The sequence below is a fragment of the Ornithodoros turicata genome, chromosome 9, assembly GCF_037126465.1.
Source record: "Ornithodoros turicata isolate Travis chromosome 9, ASM3712646v1, whole genome shotgun sequence".
NCBI lineage: Eukaryota > Metazoa > Arthropoda > Arachnida > Ixodida > Argasidae > Ornithodoros > Ornithodoros turicata.
The window spans coordinates 18913537-18925545 of NC_088209.1; the positions used below are offsets into that span (position 1 = coordinate 18913537).

At 48.1% G+C, this 12009-nt stretch overlaps 1 protein-coding gene across 2 annotated transcripts in view; it reads left to right on the top strand.

Moving 5' to 3' along the window:
* Positions 1-11700, top strand: part of LOC135368282 (cGMP-dependent protein kinase, isozyme 1-like) — a 169927-nt gene extending 158227 nt beyond the window's left edge. For both annotated transcript variants that reach the window (XM_064601457.1, XM_064601456.1), the window contains exons 6-16: positions 4917-4980; positions 6080-6157; positions 6304-6401; positions 6516-6584; positions 6672-6758; positions 7325-7433; positions 7503-7732; positions 7815-7956; positions 8345-8694; positions 11201-11267; positions 11354-11700. In XM_064601457.1, coding sequence (XP_064457527.1) covers positions 4917-4980; positions 6080-6157; positions 6304-6401; positions 6516-6584; positions 6672-6758; positions 7325-7433; positions 7503-7732; positions 7815-7956; positions 8345-8694; positions 11201-11267; positions 11354-11449 — 1390 coding nt within the window. In that variant the 3' untranslated portion in view covers positions 11450-11700. The remainder of the gene's footprint in view (positions 1-4916; positions 4981-6079; positions 6158-6303; positions 6402-6515; positions 6585-6671; positions 6759-7324; positions 7434-7502; positions 7733-7814; positions 7957-8344; positions 8695-11200; positions 11268-11353) is intronic.
* The last annotated feature ends 309 nt before the right edge of the window (positions 11701-12009 follow it).

Sequence of the window (12009 nt, forward strand, 5' to 3'; positions counted from 1 at the left end):
TCTGCGCCGCACTTGGCAACATGGCGACTGGGAACGAGGATAGTCCTCCGAAGAAACAGTGTTAAGCCTTCCTTCCTTGGCGTCAAAACTTGTCAAGTTCATGATATTAACAAATTCACTTGGACTGCAACTTTTCATTCGTCTTTATTCTTTTCTTCTTTTTTTTCAAACCGTGTATTGTTTTTGTTTTTGCTACCTCTCTACTTCGAGACATCGGCTGTGTGTATACACAGCCGATGCGAGAGGAAAAAGCGAATGAGTTTCCCCGAATTCATTTTCAGTGCGAATGTCATTCGCTGGGAATGACATTCAATTTGCCCTGTGACAATGGTATTACTACGTTGTATGTCACAGGGTATTGGAAGCGTTTTCAGCTACGCAGTCATAACTTCTCGTGCCACCTGGTGCTCAGGGCAGTCATTGACGATGTGCGCCAGGCCATCGTGAATGAAACAAGGTGAAATAATTTCGACCACCTGTTCTTTTTTCAAAGCGCGCCGGAAATCATACAAATGGCGCTGAAAGCAATGAAAAAATGGCTAGGAAGCAAGCGAGCTAGTCTCGGGGTTTTTACATTATGCATTACATTATGCTGAAAGCAATGTTTACTTCCCCGAAATTGCTATCGTTCTCGGCTGGTATCGAACCCGCATATAGTTTAGCTGCCCCAAACACTATTTTTATCTATCGTCATTACACACCACGAACTTTGTATAGGGTGACCTTGTATATAGATGTTGGATCCTAATTGAATGTGGGATGAATCGAGATATTAACATTAAGTCGAGCTACTGTTGCGTTCTCTTGCTTGATGATAATACACTACCATTGGCAATACAGTTAATACAGTTGGCAATACACTACCGTTAAAAGTGAGCCTTCGATTGTGATGCCAATACACTACTACCGTTAAAGGGGCTACCTCCATAGGTAGTTCTCTTGCTTGATGACAATACACCGTTTGCGGCGATCGTCGATCGCACTAACAATCGAGTATACTAAGGCCGGCAAATAATGACCTAACGATAAGGAAGATGGGCTCACTAGTTCTTTAATTCTTTGACTTGATCTAATCAGCCAACGATACAACAATGACCTAACTACGTCAGAGAAACATAACATGCTACAACGACGTCGAGAGCGAAGGCTCCTGTTCCAACAACGAAGAGAGCCAAGCTGGCGAGCGACTTACACCGCGAACTGAAGCGAGATCTGTTTGGAGATTCTGACACCACGTCTGGCTAGAGTATTCATAATATGGCTCACAACTACTGATGACTTGCTGTGCAGCTGGTACTCCTACCTCCATATTGATGACATTGTGATGGGGCCAAGCTTACGCTTGTCCCATCCTACAGTTGGCTATACGACAATACACAAAGCGTACATCGTAAAAAGGAAAACAAAATGCAAGAAGAAAGGTCGTTTTGAAGGTAGAGGCATGCCACCCTCGTGGAAACAGGCGGCGATTGATTATTCATCTGTGACACCTAGGCAATCGTTGTGAATAAAACCTTTTCAGAACGCAATGCGTTTAGCGCATATCTTGCTGCTGCGTGAGCATTTTTCGCGCTGTGGTACAACGTCACCCGACTGTCCTTTTTGCGAGTACAGGGAGTCAGCGAAACATGGTTTTAGATAGATATGAAGTCTTGCTATAGAGAAGTTGCTGGGGTTTATTAAGAAGAAAGCCGAACGTCTGCAGCAACAGCCGATAGTGAGTGAGATGCAAGAAGTCAAGAGGACATTCCCGTCAAGCTACAGAAGCGCGCCGCAAACTTTACGACAACGTTTTCCGTCAGCATCGGCGCTTAGCGTTGAGGTCAGGAAGAAAATGGAGCCCTGTTTTTTTCTTCGGGAAAGAACACGATATGGCGAACTGTAATGTACAAGCTGACCTTACCGAGCTTGAAGAACGCTTACGTAGAAGTCATTGATGCTTTCGGTGTGGGAAGCAGCACCATATGGCTAAGGTTTGTCCGTCGTACTGCAGTATAATTTGCCGGAAATACAGTGGACGCCACTTAACTGTACTCTGTCGTCGAGGCAACAACACAAGAGTGGTGCGATAGTCACCAACGGCATATGACAACGGGGCCCTCGACAAGACGTAGTTCTGCTGCAGACTGTACTTATCTGCAGACTGTATCATTATGTACGGCTGGAGGTGAAGAGAAATGTGTGCGTATTCTCATAGATGATGGCAACCAGAGAAGTTTTATTAAGCGAGCTTTGGCCAGGAAGTTACAGTTGCCGACGGATGGAAGAGTACATTTGAATATTAATACAGTATAGGAAACGAGGGAACCGAATTGCAGCTCCGTAGAGTGAAAATCCGACACTACGATCGCAGTACAGCGCTGAGAAGATCTGCATTGAAATATTAGAAATGCCAGAGATATGTGTAGGCAACCTTCCCAACGTAGACTGCAAAGTTCGTTCTCAGCTAAATAAAGGACGGCATCACGTTGGCGGATGAGCCGATGTATCCGGAAGGATTTCTATACTTCTAGGTGCCGACTTTTATGGAGTCCGTAGTGACCGGGAGGCAGATACTTATACAGGATAATCTCATCTGCCTGGAGAGTGCATTTGGATGGACCCTGCAAGTGCCCACTGGCGCACAATATGGTCATGACACCAGCGTCCTACATGTACAGGTGTCGAACATTCAGCATGACGAAGTTTCCGAAGCGTAACGCTCCTCTTCGGAACTTGAAGACTTTGGGATAACAGCTCCTGAAGAGAAAGGTATCCCAGGGGATGAAGGTGTTTCAGAATTTTCAAGTGTCGACGACGTTTGAGGACAGCCGTTACAAGGTACGGTTGCCACGGTGTGAAGATCTCGTTTCTCAGATGGGAACTAATAAGGTTGTGGCTGAGCAACGTTTGCGTAGCCCCACGAGTACTCTCTTAAAAGATCAGGTTGCGATCAAAGGATCAGGTGATTCGTCATAAATATCTCGTCAACTGTCACGCTGAACGCGTTAATACGGCAGCACCACTTCTCGGCTAGTACATGTCGCACCACGCAATCATACGTCGAGAAAGGGAAACGACTAAGGTCCGTATTGTCTTCGATGCTTCTTCGAGTGCTCCAGGAGTCTTGTCGTTGAATGAGGTTCTGCATGCTGAGCCCAATGCGAACGCAGACATACTGTCCTTGCCATTAAGGTTTCGAAAGCACAGCGCAGCCAGGTTATATCGGTTTGTATCACGTGCCTTGGAACCGAAGTTCAATTACGTATGTTGGACAGATTCGCTCATATTCTTGCGCTGGATAAAGGGGTCGGCGTCCAAACGGAAGAGGTATGTGGAAAATCGGGTACGTCATATACAAGAACTCGCATCTCCTGATAGATGGCGTCATTGTCCGGGTCAGAATAACCCTTCAGATATAGTGACGAGAGGAATAAAAGGGTGTCCGCTCCGCGACTGTACGTTATGGTGGAAGGGACCTCTTTGACTGAAGGACACGGAGCAGTAGCCTTGTGGTGAGCTAGACAGCGTGCTTGAAGCTTTGCATCAACTGAGAGAGGACTTCTGGATGATAAGGGGACGGCAGTCAGTTATGTATGCCCTCCATCAATGTTTCTTCTGTCGAAGATTGAAGATCCGTCCTTGCATCGAACAAAAGGCATCCTCACCAGTCGACAGAGTCACCCTGCGGCTTGAGTCAGCCTGCGGGCGCGGGAGTGTTGAGTGAGATTAATATCAGCATGGGGAGCGGGGCTCGTGCTCGTGTTACTCGCGCTCGATCGTGCATTTCTGTTCTTGCTACCGTCGAGATCAGTAAAACGGCGCGCTCGGTCCTGCGTGGTCGCGGTCGTGATCGTAACACTTGCCCCGGTGAGCTTTTGCGGTGCGCTCGCACCTTCTGTGGTGCCCTCGCACCGTTTTTTTTTTTTTTTTGGGGGGGGGGGAAACAGAATTCGCTTGCGCGAATTCAACCTCCCCTTGTTATTAACCAACCAACCAACCACCAACCAGTAAAACCATTGCCTACCTTTCCGCTCGTCTGCTCTTTCTCTACATCCTCTCTCTATCTGATCCACATCTGTACGCTGCTCACAGCCACAGTTGCTCCGGGGCGCTAGCACGGAATCGAAAAAAAAAAAACTCCCACCGTGCTGTTAAGACCCGTTGGAAATCTTCTGTTCGTAACACGGCATAACGCTATAATTACGCCGTGTTCTGAACCGAAGATTTCCATAGGCCTTAGCAGCACCGTGGGAGTTCCTTTTTTATTATTATTATTATTATTCTGTGTTAGCGCCGCGAAGCAACTGTGGTTATGAGCGGCGTAACGATGTTTATGAGAGTTACAGTTATGCGGCTTTATTGTTAAAACATAACTCTAAAGTAACTAAATTACTTTAACGTGGTAACTGCGGCAGTAATTAGTCACATTTCAAAAAAAGAGTAACTGTTACTCCGTTCCCATTTTCGGGGGCTAAAACTGTAACTGTAACTTAATTACTTTTTGCTAGTACCCACGACACATGTTTATTATCGCATTATCGCATCGTCTCAGACGATGACAAACTCCGGCGAACATAGCTGAACATCGCCGCACGCTTTCGGTCCTCAACGGCAGTAGCGGCACAATTTGCGTATATATACCCGTTTGGTCGCGACGCGATATTTCCGGCCCTAACGTTTATGTCGCGCTCTTAAGAGAGGCGCCGAGGCGTAGTGCTTCTTCCACTGTGCTGCGCGTATGAACGTACACCGACACGTGTACTGAATGGAAGCACGACCAACTCATCTCCGTGTCCGTCGCCCGAAAGCCGTCGGTGGACCGCATCAAGCTATTTTCTATGCAAATCGGAGCGAGCACGATATCCCCGCGCGTTCTCTGGGCTGGAATCGACTCGGAGCCGAGATTCACTGCCTTGTTTCTCTCTTTCTTGCAGCGTTCCACTGCTGCAGACGCTATCGAACGAAATTCTGGCGAAAATGTCGGACGTGCTCGAAGTAGTAAGTACCAACTTCACTTCTCATGAAAGCGACAGGCTGGACCCGAAACGCATTGCGATGGAAAGGATGCCGCGCGCGCCCCCTTTCTGCTGTACGCAAAACATTTGGACTATAAATTCGCAGCCGGCCTCGTTTTGGTCGAATGTCGTTGACCCTAAATGCCATTGATGTTCACTCTATGGTAGTTGAAATATTCGTACATATGTCTATCGGAGTGTTCCAAACAATCCAAAACAATTCTCCTATACCAGCCCCTTCGCAGGGAAGAAATTGCCTCTCAGGTAAGATTGTCGGCGCGGGCGAGTTTGAGCGTCTCCCGCCATAGCACTTTTTCACCCATTGCCAAAATGTTACATTATTTAATTAATTATTCAATGTACATTATCATCGCGTGAACTATTTTACTTCTCAAATACATTTGCAGCCTTTCGGCACGCCATTCTTTTCATAACCAGCTATTCTTCTTCTTTAGTCTCTGGCCGGTATCGACCGTTATTCTATTCTGCGGCGAGAGTAGCCGAGGCAGTCGGCTGTGTCGTATGGGAAGCCGCTGAACAAGTCTGTTTACATAACGAAGTTCAGTCGACATTTGTCTGAACTAGAGCTCTGCGCGTATTGTCGGTACGGCCCGCAGGCCGGGACGGGACGGGGGCCCGGGCCCGTGCAGGGCTCTATTCTGAATACCCAAACCGAGCGACTTATCTTTACTGTGGCGACTATGTGTCCTCTTGTGAGTCGGTATAGACCGCTTTACATGCAGACGATAAATCGACTTATTCAGTTGAGTCGACTTCTTTCGCCTTCATTTAAACACGGGTATCTGAACGGGAAATTCAAACCTTGTGGATTCCAAAGATTTATGGTGTCGACGATTAATCACACTTCTGAAGTTGTGAAGTCGATGTGAAGTCGAAAGTAATGTAGGGATTTCATAAATTAGGGAGTGCCCTACCCCCGGAACCACCCTACCCCCGGACCATGTAGAGAGCACGTACCTTATGAAACGTATGAAACGTCAAAAGTCAATATAATGATGCGATGAGAAGTGTAGACTTCGTATGAACTGTTCTTCAAGTTTTTCCTCGTTCATTTCTTGCAGGATTTCTACCCACCAGGCGTTTATATCATTCGACAGGGAACCTCCGGCGACACGTTCTTCATAATCAGCCACGGAAACGTAAGCCCCCTCTCGCCTATTGGCCACCTCCAACTATCACCTTTCGAAGCTGTGTGAACACGAACAAGCGAAAGCAGCGTTAGAATGTTGCATATAATCGGATATATAATTTGCAATTGTATATAATCGAATTTACAACAAATTAGGTCAAGGTCACGAAGCGAGTACCAGGATGTCCTAACCGGGAAGAAGAAATTCGTACGCTCGGAAGGGGGGACTACTTCGGTGAACAAGCACTCCTCAGGTTTCCAAACAGACTTCTGGTTCTCCCTAAATTAGAACAATAATCCGCTTGCACTTTAGCCAACGCTAACTCACAGTTCAAGCTCGTTTCGTCATGTCACACTTCATTTTTCAGGGAGGACAAACGAACAGCTAATGTTGTTTCTCTGGAGCCAGGCGTAGAGTGTCTCGCCCTGGACAGAGAGTAAGGTCCACAGAATATATCTATTGTGCCCGTTTAAGACGTGTCCTGTAACTTTTAGCTGGCTGCTAATTATCTCTGTGTCTCTAGCTCTTTTATTCAGCTTATCGGTGACTTGAGGGAACTGCAAGATAAACATTACGACGATGGACTGCAACTCAGACCGCTCCAACAAAGGTATTTTTTGCAGCTCTCTCTCTCTCTCTCTCTCTCTCGCTGCAACGTTAAACGTATACATTCAGAAAAACGATAAAATGATGCCATCGGGAACGTGATGACAACGCTGATTTGCGCTTGGATCAATATCAAATCAGGCACCCCGACATACTATGTCCTACTTTCTTACCTCTACAACAAATCCAGTCCACCGCTAACAACAAACAGCAAGATGTGTTCTGTTCTTCGGATACAAAAGGCACTTTATTAGGGGCGATCGCGAACCTTAAATAAGTCTTTAGCTTAAAGCGTTCCTAGAGAACCTTTAAGCGATCCTTGAGCGGGAAGAACATTTGAAAGACGGTGATTGTCTAGTGCACGGGGGCTTTAGAACTCAAACTTTGAAGAAGGACAGAAGCTAGGTGGTGGAACTGGTAGCTGGACGGGAGACACAAAGTTAGAGACGGGTCTGCTATCCACTTTTCCAACTGTCGTCCCGCCATTACTCCTTGTAGACTCAAACAGAGCTGTGTTAGTCACCCAAGATAGATCAGACGAGACAGTGATGAGTGTGAATTTGACCGCAGGCTACCAAGTCGCACACTAGAGGTGGACACAGACGTAAAGCCTATTCAGTTGGACGACCTCGAGGTTCTCGCCACATTAGGTGTCGGGGGATTCGGCCGAGTGGAACTAGTGAGTCCAATCTGAACGGTAGAAAACCCTTCAGGCGCGAACGAACGACGGAACCCTTCCTTCGTGCAGGTGCAGTACGTTCAAGACAGATCACGCACGTTCGCGCTAAAGTGCCTCACCAAGAAGCACATCGTAGAAACTCAACAGCAGGAACACGTCCTCAGCGAGAAGACGCTCATGATGTCGTGTCGCCATCCTTTCATCTGCCGCCTTTACAAGACGTTCCGGGACACTAAGTACGTCTACATGCTCATGGAGGCCTGCCTCGGTGGGGAGGTCTGGTCGCTGCTCAGAGACAGGTACCAGTCCTGCCACCGCCTTCTCATGGCTCCATCACAAATGAATTTTTGTTTGTTTGTTTTTCTGCTTACGCATGTGTAGGGGTTCTTTCGACGACAGTACGACTCGGTTCTACACGGCGTGCGTTGTAGAAGCGTTGCAGTATTTGCACGACAAGGGAGTCATCTACAGAGACTTGAAACCAGAGAATATGGTTCTGGACTTTGCCGGATATGCAAAGCTGGTACGTGGAGTCTACAAACTGTACTGTCTTTGCAAACTTATTGTCGGAACTCTGTCCATCATTGTATCGGTATCGCAATGGACATCGTGATTCGTACAAGGGGATTGCTGGCAGGAGCAAGGGGATGGGCCTCAGGATGTCCCGACTCCCTCAGTTTCTGTCGTCAAAAAGCGTAGGCAGAGTATGTAGCACGCAGTCCCATAGCAGACACGCCCCCTACTGAGAAAAATCATCTCTCCGCCCCTGACAACAGATATACACGCTTGACAGCGTGCGTGGCGTTTGCCTTACGGGTGATGGCCTCATACTAGGGTGTGCTCCCACATGTTTCTTTTTCTTTGTTGGTTGGTCTGAACTACCTAAACATTAAATGTACCGGTCACTGCAGGTAGACTTTGGATTTTCGAAACGCGTTCCAGCTGGCCAAAAGACGTGGACCTTCTGCGGTACGCCGGAGTACGTGGCTCCAGAGATTGTCCTCAACAAAGGCCACGACCGTGCTGTCGACTTCTGGTCCGTGGGTGTGCTCATGTACGAGCTACTGGTGGGAACGCCGCCCTTCGCTGCAGACGACCCAATGAAGACGTACAACATTATACTGAAGGGGATCGACATGCTGGACTTTCCCCGTCACCTAACACGGAACGCTGTGTCACTAATCAAGAGGCTGTGCCGCGAAAATCCCGCTGAGAGGCTGGGCTATCAGCGGGGCGGCATTATGGACATCAAGAAACATAAGTAAGCGGTGCTGCCGCTACTTTAGCGGTGTTATTCTCTACAACATGACAACTGTGGTCTGCTGGTCATATTGAACGAGCCGTGCAAAACCCCTCCATCAATATTTCGTTTTCGGTTGCGCGGGTTGCACAACAAACATCGCATCTGACGCAATCCGCTCAAACGTTGCCTGTTTGCGTACTGCTCACGATGGCCCAATAAGGCGGAAACAGCGGTCCAGTACTGGCGTGGCGACGTTTGAGCAGTTTCAAACAACACATAGGTGCTTCTTTAATGAGGTGTTTGTACAAAACAATGACTGTAGCAGAGCTGTTGCGCTACGGAGAGGTATATGTGCCCTTGAGCGTCGAGTGTCGCGTCCGCTAGAGTCACTAAATAAGCTTCGCTTCAGAGTGTCGACACTGAGATCCAAGGGAGAGCAGGAGCGCCATCTTGTTTCCGCAGCACACTGATACCATCCCCGTTTGAGGGTCAAAGCCGGCTAACATAATGCTCCCTGCGGGATAGAGAAGCGTGCATGATTGTTGTGCGATAAACCATGTATTGTCAACCAGAGTGTCCCGAGGATGTCAAGGTGAGCTCGGATGCCGTCAACTACTGCTTGCAAACGAAAGGAACATTTCACGATATTTAGCGCACGATAGATGGCATCGTGCGCTAAAGTGCGCAGTGCGCGTGCGCGTGGGTAGCGTGGCGCAGAAACAAGATGGCGCATGCTCGCTCTTGGAACTCAGTGTCGATACTCTGAAGCGTAGCTTATTTTGTGACTCTAGCGTCCGCTCCTTCAGTGACCTCGTACGAGTGCGAGTTGTCTGCACAGTTCCCCTCAAGTCGGTCCAGGACAACCCCCTTGTCCCTCCATGCTTCCTGCTATCCTCTCTCCATCTGTCCACGTCTGTACGCCGCCCATAGCCACAGTTGCTTCGCGGCGCTAACACGGAATAAAAAAGAGACTAAGAGTGACGTTCATGTCACCCCGTGACCTAGCAGGACCGAACGGAATGTGTCGTGATCGTGACAGGCCTAGTTTCAGATTCGAGCTCACTGCTCCCTGCTACGCTGCTGCTACGTCGCGCGCCGGTGTCACGGCAGGAGATTGGGCTGTGCCTCAGAGGTCTGCATATGGCTGGCTCTTCCGTGGCGTTTGCGTAAATTTAATTGCGCGGTGATGAGATACACCGTAAAAAGAGATTAAAATGGGGAGTAATTGCAGCTTCTAGTGAATTAAGCCGTCAACCATGATATGTCGAGTGATATCAAGTCATGCGAGTAGCGTCATTCATGCACGTGATTTATGTACCTGGGACTCTTAAGGCAGAGCGTGAAATGCACTCCTCCGCTCTGTGACATTCATTTAGTCCATTTGCATTTACTCCCGTAAGGGAGTTATTGTTGTGGTAATGCGTTTAGTCCGGAAAAGGACCAAAATTCCACCCTCTTTTTCTGAGAGTGCACCATTCAGCGAAAAATTTCTTATCGCCGAATGAAAGCTCTCGTTACGTTGACGCCAGCACAAAAGGAACGGGATTCATTCGTAGCATCCTTCGTGATTTATGAACGAAGGAACCCGCAATTTGCGCTTTCCCTCTCGATCTCATTCTCAAGAAGCGCGGCAATGCGGAGAGGTCTCCCTGATTTGTCTCCTCAAACGATATCTCCCTCGGTGATTAGACAATCCGTGTGAGGAGGCCAATGGGAGGTCGCTCTCCATTCTCAGACCTCTTGAGAAAGAGAGGGAGAGGGAAAACGTACATTGTTATTTCCTTCGCTTATAAATCACGAAGGACGCATCCGATTGGTGTCGTTCCTTTAATGTTGGCGTCAACGTAACGGCATTGTTCATTCCGTGAAGGGGACATTTTTGGATCTAGTGCCCCTGTGCAGGGTATTGAGAAATCTTGCATATAATTTTGCTGATCCTTTAATAGACCATCAATGTCCGTGTGCCATAGTACCCGTTGAACTGCAATATGCATGCGTGCACGTTGAGAACAATCCACACCAAGGCCCGTTGTTCAGCCTCAGGTGTCTGTACTTTTTATGCAGAAGAACAAGTTCTAAGAGTGCCCCTGAGATTATCCCATTTTTGTCGCCAGATGTTGGCCCTAGGATCATCTCTGGAATCTCATTCTAACACTTTTCTAACAAACGGAGGATCCTGCGGGGATATTTCCGGATGTCATTGTTGTCCTTGAATGACATCCTCAGGCTGAGCGAGGGATGTCAGCGTGTTCTTGGGGCTCTTCCGCATTTATGCCGCTTTCGGAACACATAGGTTGTCTTCATCAGCGGAGCTCTATTACTGCTTCACAAGACAGGAGAAATATAATAATGCTTTGCACTGCGAGGGAGCAGTCCTAAATGTCATTTCACCGCTTTAAGATTCAGTAATTTGCGTAGAGTTTTGCGCTGCACACAGTGATAGCACCCCGTGAGAAGAAAACTGGCTCCACCTAGAACCTATATCGTGTGTCAGCTCAGCTCTGTAATCACCCTTACGTTTCAGGTGGTTCCAAGGATTCGATTGGGACGGTCTACAATCTCGTACCCTTCACCCGCCGCTGGAACCGCTGGTGCGTACATCATAACTTCCACGCGCTGTACACATAGAACACTACTCAATATTGAACCGTATAAACATGTGCGAACTACATTGTAGGTACGAGGGCCTACGGACAGCTCTAACTTCGATGTGTACCCACGCAATATGGAGGTCCCGCCTGATGAAACCTCCGGATGGGACGACGACTTTTGAGATACGGTAACACCTAGCAGCACAGACTACGAGCCGTTTGTACAGGGGTCTCCTGAGGATAGGCTTCGATAACACCACCGAGCCAAGGGAGGCTCCACCGCAGAAGCCCGAACTGGAAGGTCTTCCTAAACCGAAGAGTCGACGATTCTTGACTACAACATACAGTGCATTGTGTAGGGGGCGCTTTGTTGGTAACTAACGCAAGAAAAGGGGGACCAGCCAATAAAAGTTGTCCAAAGCTGTTGACCATACGGAATGTGTTCAAAATTAGGCTGTCGCTAAGGAATTGGCGCACTTTATTTAGTCGTTTATGAATATGCGTATTTAAGAACGCCATATAGTCATCCCGCGATGTTATTCACAGATCGTGATTCACCAAGATCGAATACTACGACTTCCGTCTGACGCTCCCAGGGGCGGTAGTGCCACCGTCACGTGTGGTACAAATAAACACGACTTTCCTGCACTCCCACCACGGTCTGTACAAGGCGAACGAAGGTTGCAGAACACCATCGCGGCCAAGCCCATCAGAAGCAGCCACCAAACACACCCTGGCCCAC